Source organism: Pyrus communis, chromosome 7, assembly GCF_041283825.1.
Source record: "Pyrus communis isolate YQ-2024b chromosome 7, ASM4128382v1, whole genome shotgun sequence".
Classification (NCBI taxonomy): domain Eukaryota; kingdom Viridiplantae; phylum Streptophyta; class Magnoliopsida; order Rosales; family Rosaceae; genus Pyrus; species Pyrus communis.
The window spans coordinates 4761424-4780161 of record NC_142571.1 but is presented as its reverse complement, the minus strand read 5'-3'; the positions used below and the strand labels follow the sequence as shown (position 1 = coordinate 4780161).

The window sequence follows — 18738 nt, the reverse complement described above, 5'->3', positions numbered from 1 at the left end:
ATAACTCAAAGCTGAATTACAAGTTGACAAGAACTAGAAGTCATTCTCCTTGACACTCACATCTTACACTCTGGCTTTGAGTGATAAGGAATGTATCATGAATTATTCAACCACCTTGCAAGTAATAAAAACTGCCATGGAAGAATTTGTTTCAGCTAGCTAGCTTAACTAGCTTGACTTCTAGGTTGCAGATTAGCTTCTGTGATCCCCGTCAGTTGATTAATTTTCAAGTACCCCCGGAGCCAAACTTAATTAAACTTTGATTCATATTGTTCATAGAGAAACATCTGATCAACGATAAATAATAAGCATTGCGTAATTGCTTAAATCACGATAGAGAAAAAAAAGAACCAGATAACCAGTTCAAGACGCCGTCTAGAAATTTGCAACAAGATTTTAAAGCAGTCCTACATTTAATTTATATGTTAGCAAAAAAACTGTATGTGTTAGAATCAAGAACGATCTGTCGGATCGAAGATATTGCACCCAACAGTCCTAGCGCAGAAAATGTTAAGGCAATGATTGTGTTTCCCCAGAAAAGTAAGCTGTATTTGGAGGGTTTGAACACAACATTGTAGAACACCGTTGGCAAAACAAAGTCCAGAGGAATGCATCCAAATGCTCCAATCAAAGCGTTGATGTCGCCAAAGAATGGAAACATAGCTGCAACAGTTGTGGCTATGACCACGGACAGAGATCGATAAACCAACCTTGGCACTACATTGCGAACAGAGAATTGATCAACCTTTGCGTTCACAAACTTGCGTTCAAGTACTTCATTTGTTACTTGTAAATTAACCTGCAGAACATTGCGAACAGAGAATTGATCAACCTTTGCGTTCACAAACTCGTGTGCAAGTACATCATTTGTTACTTGTAAATTAACTTGCAGAACCAATAAAGTTTTGTGTCATCCACTGAATGTATTCGTTACGATTCATTTCTTGGTGTTGTGACGCGGATTAGAAGACTTACCACACTAACAGCTGATACTTGCAAGAAGGTGAAAACATTGGTCATCAAGAGAACCCAAGTTGGCAACAAAGGCTTTCCGTCAACTAAAAAATTGAGCAGACTGTTCCTTCGGCCTGATTTCCGAACGCCCAATAACCCGAGATACCAACACTGAAAAATGTCGAAATTACAACAGCATAGCATACGCATAGTCCTTTGAACATTTTTCCTTTAACTGGAGGAGCTATTGTTGCCTGCAAACATATAACTTACCCCATTAAGTGATAATTTACTGATTCTGCTGAACAATGTTTGACCTCTATCTTTTATCACTGCATAAGATCAAACGCAAACAATAGGAAAACCTGTATTTCAGGAATAATGCCATTTCCATACGAGGTAGCGATGATTGAAATAGCATTGAAGGATCCAAAAACACGATTCTGTCCGCTTCCATTTAAAGAGTAGTCCTTCCTAGGAGCATTCGCCGAATTTCCTATGAGCATGGAAGTTAATTAATTAAATTAGTCACAAAATACACATACATAATAATGTAAAGAAATTTGTTTCGTGATATCTTACCAACGTATACGGAACCAGCTGTGGCACAGACGCTGTATGCAAGACAAAGGATTAGAGAGATAAGGTTGATATGCCTCAAGGAGTGGAAGGATGGAATTTGTGCCAACACCAGCATCAGGACACCAAAAATAATAACAAATTGGTAGAGTTGCATGGCTTCTGGTCTTGAATTAGAAAGCAAATATATATACTTGCAGAAGAAGAATTATATGTGGGAAAAACAAAAGAAAAAATAAAATTCAGTAAACATCCCCAATAATCAGCAAACAAACTTGATAATTCTTTTAAGTTTTATAATTCAGCGTTATAGTAAAAGATCACAAAACAAAAGTTAAAAAAGAATGCGGGTTAGGGGACATGTCGACGGAAATATTAGACTAATGATCACCTTAAGGCTCTGCCCTCCCACAAGAATGCAAGCTATAACTGCACCATAACACAAGCCAAATTGAATTGGACCAACAAGGTATCTTCCCCACCCTGGTCCTGTAAAATTAGACCATGCATGCTCATATCATATTTCTTTTTTTTCAATGTCAATAATAATTTTGCCTCAAATCACGGGAAAATCTAAATTTAAGAGGAATCTCAAGGGGAAGAGGGCAGCTATACACAGTACAGTACTCACCCAAAATATCTTTGGCCATGTCACGGAATCGGAGCTGGCGCATGCCAAGCTGTTCATGGTGCTCTAAAACTAAGGACAGAAGGTTGTAGGAGTAGAACGTTACAAGAGCTGAAATGGTGAGGCATAAAGCCCCAGCAAACCAACCCATCAAGGAAAGTGCATAGGGAAGACTTAAAAGTGCAGGAGCTACAATTGTAGTTGTCAGGTGATATCCACAATGCAACCATGATCCTACATACATATCATCATCATCATCATGAGTTAAAACTCTTTGATTTAACAACAGACTAAAACTCACTCATCTTGATTCTTGACACACACATTGAATTTCATTTTTTACTAAATGATATTCTAAACTACTCAATCTAGGGGAAGATGATTCAAACTTGGTTGCATGGCCTAACAGAAGCCTTTGATGTACGAATAAGTGATCCATGTGATGCGGCTTTCACATGGAAAGATACGCCTATTGACCTAGAGTTACACCTCTTATAAGGGCTACAACCATTCAACAAGGGTCTTATTCAATGGTACTGTGAAACCCCACCCCCAAAGTTTATGTAATTTCACATTTTTCCTTAAAGATTTGTTGAAATTACGAATTGGTCCCTTATCCTTACCTAATCCTGTTTACTTTTTGGATTCTCCTCCTCTCTCTGCCTGCTATGTGGCAGCCCCTAAACTCATCTCCCCATTCTCTCTCCTCTCCTCCCCAAACTCTTTCTCAGCTCACTCATTCTCTCTCTCACAACTCTCTCTCCTTCTCTTGCACATACTCTCCTTCTCTCCCCTACCTACACTTACGCACCCATTCACACACCCACACCACTAGCGACCTCACCACCACCACCACCACCAACCTCACGTGGACTCTCTCTCACTCTCCTTAGTCTCTGTGAAACTCGGAGAGATCGAGAACCCAGACTCTGGCGAGTCCGGTAGGTTTCGAGCAAAGATTCGGCCACCTCCAGCCATTTCATAATGAATCTTAGGTACAAACCTCTCCCTCTCACCTCTACCTTTGTTTTCATAGGTTGATCGTAGCCTAGGTTTACGTGTTGATGTCGACCAGAGCTCTAAAGGCTTCGACCTTCGTTCACAACGAGAAATAGGTCAGTTGACCCGCACCCTTTAGCCTAAGACCTAAAGGCTTCGGCCCACTGAGCAACCTAAACCCAAATCCTTTGGGGCTGGGCTTACAAGTCAAAGGCCCGTAAAACCCCCAACCCAAAACCCTTGAAACCACGCCCTTCAGGCCGCACCAACCCGGGCCTCTAGCCCGTTGGAACCCAACCCACTAAACCATTGGGTCAGGCTATCAAGCCTAGGCCCATTGAACCCAAAACCCTTCGGGCCGTGCATAGCTTGGGCTTTCAGCCCAAGCCAGGATCCCAGGCCCAGGCCCAAACCAGGTCCAAACCTTAAGCTCAGCTGCGCGTGAGTGCCTGCAGGTGCTGGCGTGTTAAGTACACGCGCCATCGTCTACAGCGGTGCTGGTGACTTTTCCGGCGACCCATGGAGGTGTGTGAGGGTGTGTGGGGGTACCCGAGGTCCCCTTTTAAGTTTTTCAACGTCTTAAATCTATTTATGACATCTGTTTTATGAAATTCAATTGTTTAAGTATAGTTTTATTAATTGGACCCTTTATGTGCTTAGGTGCAATTATTAGTAGCGTTTTCGTCTAGCCTATTTCGTACGGCTCTTTGACGACGGATTATCTGTGAGTGGACCCTTTCTAAAATGCATGTTTTAATAGTAGAAATGCATACATGAAAAGTATGATTAAATGGTTACGTTTTATGAGTAAATTAGATTTACACCTTATGATTATCATGCTTTACTGAGAATATTTTGGAATACCATACTTTATGAAATTATGTTCCTTGTAGTATATATGATGGATGACTATATACTATTTATGAACATGTTTTTACACTTCTTTGTAGTATATATGATGGATGACTATATGCTATGAAGATGTTTTGAGATATACGTACCTATGTTTGGAAAGATTATATTCAATGTTTTGTGCGCATCTAGTGGTCATTGTTCTGCCTATGGGCGATGATACTTATATTGGCTTCGATCGGGTGATGTAGGGGCTTACGGGTCAGGAGATATTATATTGGCATGCGGGTCGGATGATGTAGGGGCCAACGGGTCAAATGAAGATATATATATTTGGCCCACGGGACGGGTGATGTAGGGGCCTTCGGGTCGATTATGATACCACTATTTAGCACATTGTACAATATATGCTTTATGAAAGGTTTTATGGCATGCAAGGGTTTTTCGGAAAACCTATTACATATTATACTATTGAGTTTTTATAAAATTTTGGGGGTTAGTACGTTATTGAATAATTGTTTAAGTATTATATATATATATATATATATATATATATATATATATATCAATTTGATCCACTCATATTTGTTTTGCGCCCCCTCAAGACATAGGAACGAGGCTTACAATCCGAGCCATGAGGCATTCCCCTACCAGTGATATCTTATCATCCTCTTTGCTTTGCATCTATTGTAATAGCACCTCTCTATTTTACCTTCTGCTTGTACTCTGGATTAGTTGTATGCTCTGAACATGTCATGCATTATCATTATATTCATTGTTGGCACTTGAATATTATTATGGTATTTTGTAAGACTTATATTTGAATATTACTTTGCATGGTTGCGCACAAAATTTATATGCATATTTCCCATGTTCTCGGCATATGCATTCATTAAATGGCTTTCGTCACCCTCGGATGTCGGCCATCCCGATGTCCCTCGGATATCAGGATTGGGGCGTGTCAGGTAACCTCTCGTTGTCTATAAAATTATAAACTGATTTGCAGTCGAACCATTTCATTCATTCCAATTCACTTCTATAGAGAGAGAGAGAGAGAGAGAGAGAGAGAGAGAGAGAATCATCTTTCTGTGTGATCACTAGAGATCTTAATTCCTTCATATGACACAAAGAGAGAATCCATACCTCTGGATTTGAGCACAAATAAAGCTCCAGCATCAAGCTCCTTTGAAATGTTGGCTTCTTCATCTTCCTTATTTTCTGCTGATAAATCAGTGTTTGAACTGGGAAGAATTGACTCCATAGCTCTCTAGCTGATATTTTGGTCTGCCTTTGGATTAACAATATTTCTGCAACACGATCTTAATATAATTGACAACCAAATATTCCCCCCTTCCCCGAATTGGAAAAATAAATGGTAAGCAAGATAAACACCTTGGACAAAGCAAGACAAACACTTTGCTTGTTTACAATTCACTGTCGTCGTTTAGCAAAGAAAATATATTACAGTTGAAAAACTGAACACTTACATATTTGTTTAGCTATTTGATGACTACAGTTCAACCAAGGGCGGCTTCACTCTAGTCTCAGATTTGACAAAAAGGCAATGGATTTGACTAGGATCCCACAATAATCAACGGTAGATTTATACAATCATTTTCCTGTCATCCAAATGCATTTTTTCCCATGTATTTTTTTGTTTCGAACTTTCGAGGACATGATGACTTTTTTGAAGTACAACAACAGCTGGGCTCCATTTAACAACCACGTCTAATTGAATTTCATGAATGGCGAGTTCGATATATACACTCTCTCTTTACCTTTTTTTGATTTTGTGATCACATAATTTTCGTATCCACTTTAGATATCTTGTTAAAGAAAAGATTACTTATGTTGATGATGGATGATTATTTATGTATACAGTTACAAATGCATTAGGACTATTGAGTCGTGAATGATCTGAACAGATTTTTAGGTCAAATTATATTGGATTGCGACTGCAGAGACCTTCCAGGATAATCTGCATGGAGATTATCTCCAACTTCTTCCTTGAAATAGTTGGAGCTCTTCAGGTGTTCAATGCCATCTGATATGTCTTTGTCAACGTATGCAGACAAGTCAGATTCATCATCTGATGATTCCCATGACAACTCTGCATTTTTTTGCAAGTATCAATCTCCTCAGTTTTTGTAGCATATCGTAGTTTAGCCTTTCGTAGTCCCTGAAAATTTCAAATACTACCTTTTCACTCGTATTTCTAACAAGCATATATATATATATATCTCTGTGTGTGTGTGTGTGTGTGTGTGTGTGTGTGTGTGTAAAATAACTAAGGGAATATGTTTTGCAGAAGTGACTCTCTTCTATTGATACAAAGATTTTTATATAAAGAGGAACTCTTGACAAAGAAGTAATCTAACCTACATTCGAGGTTTACAAATCAATTATGAACAAATTACAAATTTGTTTACCAAATTAAGCCAAGATATCAGGAATGGTATCGTTGACTTTTTTTCCCAAACTAAGCCAAGATATCAGGAATGATATCATTGACTTCTCAACAGCACTCCTCCTTAAGTTGGAGAGTGGATGTCGAGAGCTCCCAACTTGTGTATAATCCTAGAGAAAGTTTCATTCACCAATGCTTTCATGAATACATCTGTAAGTTGGTGTGAAGAGGGAGCATACCTTGTGACAACTGAACCATCATGTATCTTATCCCAAATAAAGTGGCAATCTGTCTGGTTCGCTCATGACTATTTCGTTGTCAGTTAAAAAATAAAAATTGAAAAACAATAGTTACCGAACAGCCTGTTAGAGTATCTCATTTTTGCTCTAGGTCATTAACCTTGCCGCAACATGTCCTCTGGCTCTGAGGATAAGGAATTTATCATGAACTAATCAACCAACTTGCAAGTAATAAAAATTGCCATGGGAGACTTTGTTTCAGCTAGCTAGCTTAATTAGTTTGACTATTTAGGTTGCGGATTAGCTTCTGTGATCGCAGTCAGTTGATTAATTTTCAAGTACCCCCTTCTTCAAACCTAATTAAACTTTGATTCATAATGTTCATAGAGAAACATCTGATCAACGATAAATAATAAGTAATGCATAATTGCTAAAATCATGAGAAAAAAGAAAAGAAGCAGATAAACAGTTCAAAATGCCGTTTACAAACTTGCGACGAGATTTTGAAGCAGTCCTACATTATAGTTTATATGTTAGCAAAAAAACTGTAGGTGTTAGAATCAAGAACGATCTGTCGGATCGAAGATATTGCACCCAACAGTCCTAGTGCAGAAAATGTTGAGGCAATGATTGTGTTTCCCCAGAAAAGTAAGCTGTACTTGGAGGGCTTGAATACAACATTGTAGAACACCATTGGCAAAATGAAGTCCAGAGGAATGCATCCAAATGCTCCAATCAGAGCGTTGATGTCGCCAAAGAATGGAAACATAGCTGCAACAGTTGTGGCTATGACCACAGACAGAGATCGATAAACCAATCTTGGCACAACATTGCGAACACAGAACTGATCAACCTTTGCATTCGCAAACTTGCGTTCAAGTACTTCATTTGTTGGTTGTAAGTAAACCTGCAGAACCGATCAAGTTTTGTATCATCCACTGAATGTAGTCTTTACGATTCGTTCTTGGTGTTGTGAAGCGGATTAGAAGACTTACCACACTAACAGCTGATACTTGCAAGAAGGTGAAAACATTGGTCATCAATAGAATCCAAGTTGGCAACAGAGGCTTTCCGTCAACTAAAAAATTGAGCAGAATTGTTCCTTTGGCCTGATTTCCAAACGCCCAATAACCCGAGATACCAACACTGAAAAATGTCGAAAGTACGACAGCATAGCATACGCATAATCCTTTGAACATTTTTCCTTTAACTGGAGGTGCTATTGTTGCCTGCAAACATATAAATTGCCCCATTAAGTGAGAATTTACTGATTCTACTGAACAATGTTTGACCTCTATCTTTTATCACTGCATAAGATCAAAAGCAAACAATAAATTCGAAATAATAGGATTCCGTTGTCTTTGTTTTTCTTTTCCTTTTTTTCCCTCAAGTAATAAAGCAATTGGAAAACCTGTATTTCAGGAATAATGCCATTTCCATATGTGGTTGCGATGATTGAAATAGCGCTGAAGGATCCAAAAACACGATTCTGTCCACTTCCGCTTAAAGAGTAGTCCTTCCTAGGAGCATTAGTTGAATTTCCTATGAGCATGGAAGTTAGTTAATTAAACTGATCGCAAGTTATACATTCCTAATAATGTAAAGAAATTGTTTTGTGATTTCTTACCGATATATACGGAACCAGCTGTGGCACAGATGCTATATGCAAGACAAAGGATTAGAGAGACAAGGTTGATATGCCTCAAGGAGTGGAAGGATGGAATTTGTGCCAACACCAGCATCAGGACACCAAAAATTATAACAAATTGGTAGAGTTGCATGGCTTCTGGTCGGGAACTAGAAAGCAAATATATATACTTGTAGAAGAAGAATTATATGTGGGAAAAACAAAAGAAAATTAAAATTCAGTTAACATCCCAAATAATCTGCAATCAAACTACTACTTTAATTGTTGGGCAAGCTACTGCTGCTTGACATAATTTCCAGACTTCAAAGAAATTAAAGATAAATTAATAAACTATAAGTTCATAATTCAGTGTTCTCGTAAAAGATCACAAAACAAAAGTTTGAAGAGAATGCAGGGTAGGGGAAATTTCGACAGAAATATTAAACTGATTATCACCTTAAGGCTCTGCCCTCCCAGAAGAATGCAAGCTATAACTGCACCGTAGCACAAGCCAAATTGAATTGGACCAACAAGGTATCTTCCCCACCCTGGTCCTGTAAAATTAGACCATGCATGCTCATATCATTTTTTTTTTTCGCAATGTTAATAATTTTGCCTCAAATCACAGGACAATTTACATTTAAGAGGAATCTCAAGGGGAAGAGGGCAGCTATAAATAGTACTCACCCAAAATATCTCTGGCCATGTCGCGGAATCGAAGCTGGCGCATGCCAAGCTGGTCATGGTGTTCTAAAACCAAGGACAGAAGGTTGTAGGAGTAGAACGTTACAAGAGCTGAAACGGTGAGGCATAAAGCCCCAGCAAACCAACCCATCAAGGAAAGTGCATAGGGAAGACTTAAAAGGGCAGGAGCTACAATTGAAGTTGTCAGGTGATATCCACAATGCAACCATGACCCTACATACATATCATCATCATCATCATCATCATCATCATCATCATCATCATCATCATCATCATCAATTAAACTCTTCAATTTAACAACAGACCAAAGCTCACTGATCTTGATTCTTGACACACTTTAATTTCATTTTTTGACTAAATGATATATGAACTACTCAATCTAGGGAAAAGTTGATTCGAATTTGGGCGCAAGGTGGCGGACACATACAGCCTAACAGAAGCCTATGATGAACGAATGAGTGATCCAAGTGATAGGGCTTTCGCAGGAATGACACGCCTATTGGCCAAGAGGCATGACTCTAGGAAAAGGGGCTTCGGTTCTAGTGAAGAGATATACATCGCTTCACATGTGAAGTGTGAACCAAATACAATGAGTGTATAATAAGGTACACCCCTTGGATCAAGGGTTGCACCTCTTTTAAAGGTTACAGCCATTCAACAAGGGTCTTGTTTTATGGTACCCTCTCGTTGCCTAGAAATAAGTTTGCAGTCAAACCATTTCCTTCATTCCAATTCACTTCCATAGAGAGAGAGAGAGAGAGAGAGAGAGAATAAACCAGTCTAACATCACTACAGATCTTAATTCCTTCATATGACGCAAAGAGAGAATCAATACCTCTAGATTTGAGCACAAATAAAGCTCCAGCATCAAGCTCCTTTGACATGTTGACTTCTTCATCTTCCTTATTTTCTGCTGATAAATCAGTATTTGAACTGGGAAGAACTGACTCCATAGCTCTCTAGCTATCAGAATGTTTTGGTTTGCCTTTGGATTAACAATATTGCTGCAACATGAACTTCATATAATTGACGACCGCATATTCCTCCCCTTCACAGAAAATTGGAAAAGGAAATGGTTTTGTTTTTTTTTGTGAAGATATAAACAAAGCAGGAAAAACACTTTGACTTGTTTATAAGCCACTGTCGTCTTTTAGCAAAGAAAAATAAATTAAAGTGGAAAAACTGATTTGACAAAGAAGGCAATGGATTTAATTAGGATCCCACAGTAATTAAAGGGAAATGTTATTAGCACTTGAAACTATCATTTTGCTATCTTGTAATTGTTGAGAATCAATCTTACATTCATGGGAGGACGGATCTTGCATGTGCGTATAAGTAATTGAGGTACTCTCTATATTGTCAATTGGTTTTATAGTGAAATCTCATTTTCTTTATGGTATCAGAGCAGGTTGCCAATGTGTGAAGGCCAGTGGCCATACGTGCTCCACGTCACCCAATTTGTATTGTCCACGTGTGAGACTTGAAAATTCGCCACATATGAGTGGCCGTGTTGAGAATGAATTTGACATTGATGGTAGGAGGGACCTTAACTTCTTCACCAAACGTATTTTTTCGCATATACTTTTTGTTTGGAGGATGTGATAACTTCTTTGAAGTACTCCATTTAACAATCACGTAATACTACAATCTAATTGAATTGTATAAATGGTACCATCGTTTGTCTATATACACTCTCTCTTAGCCTTTTCTGATTTTTTGATCACATAATTCTAGTACCCACTTTAAATATCTAGTAAAAAAAAAGATTACATATGTTGATGATGAATGATGATTTATATATACAAAATACAAATAGATTAGATAAATTTTTATATCAAATTATATTCGACTGCAACTGCAGAAACCTTCCAGGATATATCTTCACGTAGATTATCTCCAACTTCTTCCCTGAAATAGTTGGAACCCTTCAGGTGTCCAATGCCATCTGATTTGTCTTTGTCAGCGTATGCAGACCAGTCAGATTCATCATCTGATGATTCCCACGACAACTCTGCATTTTTTCGCAAGCTTAATCATAACATCCTCCGTTGGTTTATGTAGCATATCGTAGTTTAGCCCTTCGTGGTCCGTGAAAATTTCATCTACTTGTATTTCCAACAAGCATATATAATATGTGAAGTGCAGCATACAGCACATAAACGTCCTAACTCCACTAACCCACGGAGTCCGCTGCTCTATTCTATTGTTGGAAATCTAAGTATCGTGAATTCGAGCAGGAATGCCAGGCACAGAACTGTGACGAAAAATCGTTCCAGTGCCAGTTTAGTTAAGAAATCACAAAACATACATTAGTTAAAAATACTGACAATGATTCGATGATATACTTACACAATTAAAGCCAGTTTCTCGCTGGATAGTTTGCTTTGTGCTGGTTAACATGTAAATGACAAGCATCCATATGAGGTAGAAAAGGACTGCTTTCATTGACCACGATTCCACCAGTAAGGCGTTGTGCAAGGCACATAGCCTATCCCAAGCAACAAACATGGATGCCTGCTTCTGTTCAAAAGCTTCTTGTACATATAAAGGGGAGTTTTTTTATGCAAGTGTTTGTGCCTAAAATTGGCAAATTTCACTCATTTGGGACTAAAGCCAAATTATGGCATTTTGTGGGGTTATTGTGAACTTAGGCTAGACTAGTGGCACATGTTTGGCTTACAGATATCAAGTGGCACCCATTTTTATATGATATATGTTTGTAGATATTTATCATATAATTGAGGTTTGGATGGTGGAATGCAGCAAGTGACTTCTTTTAATATCATTTCCTAAAGAGGTGGAATTCGGGAAGGTTGAATCTGCATCAAGTGGCTTTATGTTGACATTATGGTTTGTTCTCTATATATTTGAAGCCAAAGCTGAGAAGGGACACTCAAACAATCAAACAAACCTCTGTACAGCTGCACCATTTTCATTTCAATCATTTCAAAGCTCTTTCATTTCATTTCATTGCAAGCTCTTTCATTTCTTTCAATTAAAGTCAAAGCACTCTTTCAATTCATTATAGCTTTGTTGTCTTTACTAGTATTCCTCCAATTCAATACAAGTTTTCTCTTTGAATTGTTATTGTCATCTCAATATAAAGTACTTAAGCAATTTTTCTTTCTCCTCACTATTTACATAGGGGTGTGCTATCCACACACCCCATTTTACTTCTCACACACCCCTTGATCATTCTGTCCGTTGATCTTCTTCGATTTATCCAATCCGACGGCCGAAAATTAAAAAGGTGTGTGAGAAGTAAAATGGGGTGTGTGGATATCACACCCCTTTACATATTGTTATTGCATTATTTACATAAGTAAATTCTTTATCATATAAGACAAAGAAAGAACCTAAGTTGAGTTCCTCTCCCTCAATGATACAATTTTTTGGTTAGAAGTTAAATAGCGCAATCTTCATCACTCAAATCTCATTTACTAGAGGTAACTAGTGGTCGCATGCTCACAATCTCCAATCTCATGTTCAAATAAATTCGTAGCTTTTTAACAAATATATAAATAAATAAATAAATTCCCGGCGTAGGCCGGCGAATTTGGGACGTGAACAGTTAGCCATTAAATTATTACAAAGACTGAGTAATTAGAATACAACATGAAGAAACAGTTATTTGAACTTCCAATATGGTATTTGAATTTTCGACTAGGTGGTCATGAGCTTGTTGAATCTTCTCCTATATTCGAAGAAGTTCTTCTTGGGCTTCCAAAACACATTACCGATATCCAATATCCATATAACACATTACCAGAATCTATTTATTTAATCTGATGACAAAACATTAAAAAAACATGTAGAAAGATAAAGCATGGGCTAATCCAAAAAAGAAAAGTGCGTATTTGCTAGGGTTTTTTTTTTTTTTTGGTACGTATTTGTTACGTTGAGAGTTTGTTGTTCGAAAAATTTTTCAGAATATCGTGAATATAACATAATACATAAAGTGTGTAATTATTTAACTGATTGATCTTAACTAATTGTATTATAACATTTAATATATGAATTATGTTCGCGGAACATTGAAAATTTCTTCTTTTGTTCAATCACATGTGAAGCTCTCATAGAAATTTTAAATGACCAAAGTACCCTTAAACCCCAAACAGCAACAAAATTCCCACGAATGCCACGAACTATAAACCGCCGCGACCTCTCAGGGTCTCAGTTGAAGTGGAAGGAAGAGCGAGCAACCCCTCTCTCTGCGAGTCTCTCTGAATCTCTGGAATTCCAGAATGGCGAAAGGTGATGATGCAGTGAGGAAGAAGCAGAACAAGGTCAAAAGAAAGAAGCTCCACAATAAGAACGACCGCTCTTCCTCTGCAATCTCTGCCCGCGTTGCCTCCATTATTGCTGCCAAGAAGCGCCGCCATTCCGGTAAACGCCGCAAATGTCAGGTACTTCCTCCAACCCGAATTTTGGAGTTCCTTTACTTTGATTATATGTTAATTATAGAAAAGAAGGAAAACAGAAATTGATTATATGTTAATTAGAGTGCATTTTGCTCACATTATTTTTGTTTGTTGGATGATTTTGATTTAATGTAAGCAGGACACAAATCTCGAAATTTAAAATCATCTAACGACAGATAACGAGGTGGTGAATTTTAACACTAATTAATGGTGGTAATTCCTAAGTTCATGTGTTGCTACCTTCCATATGATATGTGAGACCAAGTAATTTACTGCCGGTTTTGTAACGGAAGCATTTAGATTTGAATACCGGTCCCCGAGTAATTAGGCAGAGTCTTATTTATCATTACATTGCAGGGTATGTGCTTTAGCCTTCCTACCCTTGATGATCCCTTCAACGACAGGAATGGTGCAAAGGATTTTGAGAAGAAAGCAACCAAGAAATCCATGGTTTCACATAAGCATGAGAATGTGTTTTTGAATGAAAAAAGTAAAGAAACTCTCGATACTGAAATGGTGGATGGTCCAGCGCAGAAGAAGGAGATGGTAACGGTTTTGAAGGATGGGCTAAAGAAATCACTGGCGTCTATTGATACCATGGCTCGTAGAAGCCGAATTGACCCTGGAAATACAAAGACTCAGCTGGATGGGAATGGTGGCATCTACGGGCATCAGGGAAAGGTCTGCGAAAACTTAGATTGTCCATCTAAGTATCTTATTCAGTGCTTGAATGCCATAGAAAATTCACTTCGCTGTGATGGTACCTATGATAACGAGGAGGACAAGCCCTTGTTTGTGAGTACTTGGGGAGTTGAGTTTTGGAAATGTTATTCAGCTGGGAAGGATATACTCGAGACAACCGGAACCTCTTCTACGATGGAGCAAATTGCATGGATGGTTTCCTGCGTTGCTGATTCAGTTTCTAGAAAGGATGAAGAAGGTTTATCAGTCACCAGCCCATTTCTTTTGTTCCTTGTTCCATCCCAGGAGAAAGCCACAAAGGTTTGTATGATATAGTAGTTTAGCAATCATTGGTTGAAAATTTTAAAGCTCACTTTGAGTGGCCGACCACTTTAAGGTTTAATCTAGGTTGCATAAAAGTGACACATAAATGCGGCGCATGAGACTGTTAAATTGTTAATTCAAGCACGATGCATTGCTCTGACTCCATATCTATGGAATCACATACACCCTCTCTAGAGTTTCATTTGTCCTCGTTAAGTTATTTATGTTGTTGTATGACATGTTTGTTTAATGATGATCAGGTACGTTCAGTATGCAAACCATTGAAGGCTCTTGGAATACATACAGTGAGTATACATCCTGGTGCTTCCTTGGATCACCAGATTGAAGGGTAATTGATATTTCAAAATTGGTGCCTCAGGATAATGCCATTTTGGCGCATTTGTCGCAAAATTAATTCATTTGCTTTTTGCAATTCTTGTCATGGCATTCTTGATTTACCATGTCCATATTAATTAGTGACTTTCATGTAACCTTAACGCTTGATGTTTTTAGTTTTGTTTTAAAGTTTTTCATACTAGTATATATCTATATCTATATCTATATATATATATATCATATAAAACCTCTGTGGCATGCTTGTTCAGACCAGTGATACAACATGACCATTTACACAACATGATTCTGATTTTTAAACTTGTGGGAAAAAGAAAAAGGTCTATGATGCAGTGGCTTTGCTGTTTTAAGCATGAACTGCAAATGATGTAAAAAGGAAACAAAATGGAGTACATTTGGCATAGCACATCTCTTATCGTTCTTATCAAGTTAATAAGTATGCTTAGTGCTCTGGGGTGTGTGTTCGTGTATATATGCGGGCTTGCAGGTGTGTGTGTGCATGTATGCCTGTATGTGTGGGTGCACGTTTGTCATGGGACTGTTCTTCCGTGCTTATATGCACATGTAAATTTGCATTGTATAGTTGTCTATTAAGTTATGCTCGTTGTCTATTAAGTTATGCATGCAGAATTATAAACACAAGCTTTAAGTTGTTGGTTGTGTGCCTTTCTTGTTTATGCTGGATCTACTTAGCCTTTCATAAACAGTTTTTCCTTACTACAGTTTCTGATTAGTTGTGGTTTTGTAAATAGTCTGAAAAGCTCTGAACCTGAGATTATGATTTCAACACCTGAGAGACTTTTGGAGCTTCTTTCCTTGAAGGCCGTTGATCCATCTGGGGTTTCCTTGCTGGTATTTTGTTCCTGAACTTTTTTATTTATTGTGCAGAATCAGGTGTACATTTGTTAATCTTACATTATTTTTTCTTACTTCTTATCAAATTTCTAATTACTCTTTAGCCCATTTGTAAATCCATTGAATTTTCAAAATGAGCGGTAATGACTTACTGTAGGTATAGTTACACTATCACTGTTACCTCCCATACATTGGAATGTTGTGCTGGATGAGGGAGTACCAAGTACCAAGGATTTTGGCTACATTAACAAATGAACTACAAAAGATGAAACATGAATACGAAGGGATTTGTACATAACTACTTCAAATGAGTCTTTTGAAAATCCTTTGTTTAACAGCTTTGTAAGGCTTATTAAGTGCATTTTCATTCCCTCTGCCTAATGTTTTGTGGTGCATTTCGAACTAGTTTAGCCTAAATCCCTTGTTACTGGAAATTCCTCATCCAACCACACCATAAAGTCATAATTCGTCTCCTTAGCTCACAATACCTTTAGCCAATGCTTTTCATAGACCTTTGTGAAACATAGGGTAGTAATTTTCACTTTAAGATCGATGATAGCTAACAGTTAAGTATGTTTCATGAATCCATCAAGTGTCCATAATGATGTTTTGTTTTGTTCCTTTTACGTTACTTTTAGAAAGATTTTTTTTAATGTATTCCTTTGTCACTTGAACAGGTTGTTGATGGACTGGAATCTTTCTATAGCAAAGGGTGCTTGGATAAAATAAATTCTATTCGCCAATCTATAAGTGGAAAAACCCATACAGTTGTTTTCAACGATTGCCATAGATATGCCTGCGTACGAGTGGTGCAAAATCTTCTGACGGGATCAGTTCATAGATTATCCCTAAATAGTTCTCTCACCAGTCAAAGTGCATGCATCATTCAGTCTGTAAACATGTGTCTTTCGAAAGAAAAATTGCCAAAGGTATGTGGACTTTTGAAAGAAAATCTACTTTCCATGTGTGATGTTGATAGTAAGGTTAACTGTAATTCTCGAAAGAATACTGTTTCTTAATTATTTCAATTTTCCACTATAACTGTTGTCTTTTTTAATATTTAAAATTCATATCTTGATAAAAAGTTTGTAATGTGGAGGTACGCTGTAAGCCTCAATACATAATGTGTATCTTTACCTAAGGAATTGGATGGTAGTGATGATTAGAGGACTTAGGGTTGGTTTGTTGAAGAGCGACAGGATGCTATTGAATTCTTAAATGTGCAAGTTCTAAAATTCCTTGATGTAGCTAGACTTGCGAAGGATTTCGTAAACATAACTCTCGCTCTCTTGAATTTTTTAATGTGCATTATAGAAAAAGAAAGAGTAATTACACGAGTAATATGAAGGAAAATGCTGCTCAGTTATAGTGGAGAAGGCTTCATCATGTAGTTATTTATTCATTTAATTAGCTCTGGATTGTTGGAGAATACATCCTTGAAACAGAATTCAGTTATACCTACCTGTCAAGTACTTTTGCAGGCTATCGGAGTTCTTGATCAGGCTTATCGTGGTCGACACCAGCCTCAGGCTTCTAAGGTGCTATATATAGTAGGGAAAGATGATAAGTATCGTAAACTAGCTACCGCTCTGAAGTTCAAGGGTTATTCCGTCACATCTGACTCAGTTTTTACAGAAGTTGGGAACAGGTTGTTATTCTCTTTATTTTATTCATGAATGCCTTCAATGACTTGTATTTCATTTTTGTCATGCAGCATTTGTTTGGAGTTTATTGCGTTATACAAATTCGGAGTTTAAACTAAAGGCATCTTGTTCAATAAACCGAGTGTTTTTTGGGTCGAATGTTCAATTAATTGAGTTAGTTTAAACTAAAGGCATGCTATACAAATTTGAGGGCTTGTATCATGTACAGAATGGTAGAAGTTAGTTTTTTCTTTGGTCAGGGAGAAGTTAGTTACTGCGGTAACGCTCCTCGTGGCAGTAGTCGACTGGTGTGCTTATGAGAAAACAGTATTGTATTCCTTTTTGCAGTCCCAAAAACTAAACTGCTGCTCAATGTATGCTCATACTCTGTTTTCTGAGAATGGCTCATTGTTTGTCTTTGTCATCTGTTCAGTGTGGAAATGAAGGGCAGGACCAGGCCTGCAGTCTCCATGATTGACATAGACCAAATTGGTGCAACCGACTTCAGTGAATACGAATGTGTAGTTCTACCCGATCTGATTCTCTCAATTGACAGTTACGTTCAAATCCTCACGAGAATGGCTCGGTACTCTGTGAATGGCGTATTGCATAGCTTTTTTACCAGAGAAGATGCAAAGCTTGCTGCACCGTTGATTAAGATCCTTGAACAATGTGGGCAAGCAGTGCCTGAAGCCCTAAGGAAAATGTCGTCTTCATAGCAATGACATTTGGATTTGTTTCGTCCGTTTTGATTCACCAATTTTGGCAAATGCTGTCATTTTATAATTGATTTCTTCTTCCAAGTCTTAGTTGTAATACGTTATAATTCTATTGCCTGAATCCCCTAAGAAAAATTCTCCTCTTTATCAATCGTTTGGCTCTCTCTATTTTTTCACCAATTAGCTCTTTAGTTTTTTTTTTTCACCAATTAGCTCTTTAGTTTTGTGATATTTTTCTTAATTATGTTGGAAGCATGGTTAGCAAAATGCAAATGGATATAGTACGTGAAAAATATGTTCCGTGTAATATTCAGCAATTTTGCTAAATAATACTTTGAAAATTTTGGCCATTTTTTAATTTAAAATTTATTTGTTTTTATTTATTCAATAATATGTCAAAATACTCGTAGTGATAGAAAGCAATAATGCTTATACGCCCTGGTCTGGTTTGAGTTTAAAATTCCCACTGATCTCCCTCTCCTTAACATTTACCAAGTTAACACACTAATGTTGTCGCTTGTAAAAGAAAGTTAAAATACTAGTAAAATGCATGAATTTTTTTTATATATTATTAAAAAATATGTGAAAATAACATGTTTAAACGTGAAAAATACGTATGTATGTTTATAATGTGTGTATCTTATGTCGGAGATTTTAAAAACATCCAATTTAACGGATCATTAATATGTATACAGAAAACGGAAGTTTTATGAAAAGTACATACGTACGAATATAATACGCGTATCCTAAG

General features: G+C 37.4%; 3 protein-coding genes across 5 annotated transcripts; 1 reads left to right on the top strand and 2 right to left on the bottom strand.

The window, feature by feature from the left end:
• Positions 1–346: 346 nt before the first annotated feature.
• On the bottom strand, positions 347–5279 carry LOC137733158 (GABA transporter 1-like). 3 transcript variants are annotated; one of them, XM_088697480.1, is made up of 7 exons: positions 5156–5279; positions 2165–2395; positions 1925–2022; positions 1537–1726; positions 1320–1450; positions 976–1208; positions 347–799 (listed from the first exon to the last, which is right to left on the bottom strand). In XM_088697480.1, the coding sequence occupies exons 6-7, from the start codon at positions 1162–1164 to the stop codon at positions 419–421; spliced, it is 570 nt and encodes a 189-aa protein (XP_088553606.1). In that variant the 5' UTR covers positions 1165–1208; positions 1320–1450; positions 1537–1726; positions 1925–2022; positions 2165–2395; positions 5156–5279; the 3' UTR covers positions 347–418. The 3 variants fall into 3 exon arrangements, with proteins under 3 accessions (XP_088553606.1, XP_088553608.1, XP_088553607.1); XM_088697481.1 differs by lacking the exon at positions 347–799 and having other exon boundaries at positions 1091–1208; positions 1351–1450; XM_088697482.1 differs by lacking the exons at positions 1537–1726; positions 1925–2022; positions 2165–2395; positions 5156–5279 and having other exon boundaries at positions 1351–1443.
• Positions 5280–7068: 1789 nt separating this feature from the next.
• LOC137735410 (GABA transporter 1) lies at positions 7069–10132 on the bottom strand. The gene is made up of 7 exons (XM_068474835.2): positions 9826–10132; positions 8973–9203; positions 8742–8839; positions 8286–8475; positions 8070–8200; positions 7654–7887; positions 7069–7565 (listed from the first exon to the last, which is right to left on the bottom strand). Exons 1-7 carry the CDS (start codon positions 9941–9943, stop codon positions 7185–7187), a joined length of 1383 nt encoding a protein of 460 aa, XP_068330936.2. The 5' UTR covers positions 9944–10132; the 3' UTR covers positions 7069–7184.
• A 2948-nt stretch (positions 10133–13080) lies between these two features.
• LOC137735007 (DEAD-box ATP-dependent RNA helicase 5) lies at positions 13081–18138 on the top strand. Its single transcript, XM_068474359.2, has 7 exons — positions 13081–13396; positions 13769–14413; positions 14677–14765; positions 15523–15622; positions 16303–16554; positions 17107–17273; positions 17702–18138. The coding sequence occupies exons 1-7, from the start codon at positions 13235–13237 to the stop codon at positions 17985–17987; spliced, it is 1701 nt and encodes a 566-aa protein (XP_068330460.2). The 5' UTR covers positions 13081–13234; the 3' UTR covers positions 17988–18138.
• Positions 18139–18738: the final 600 nt, after the last annotated feature.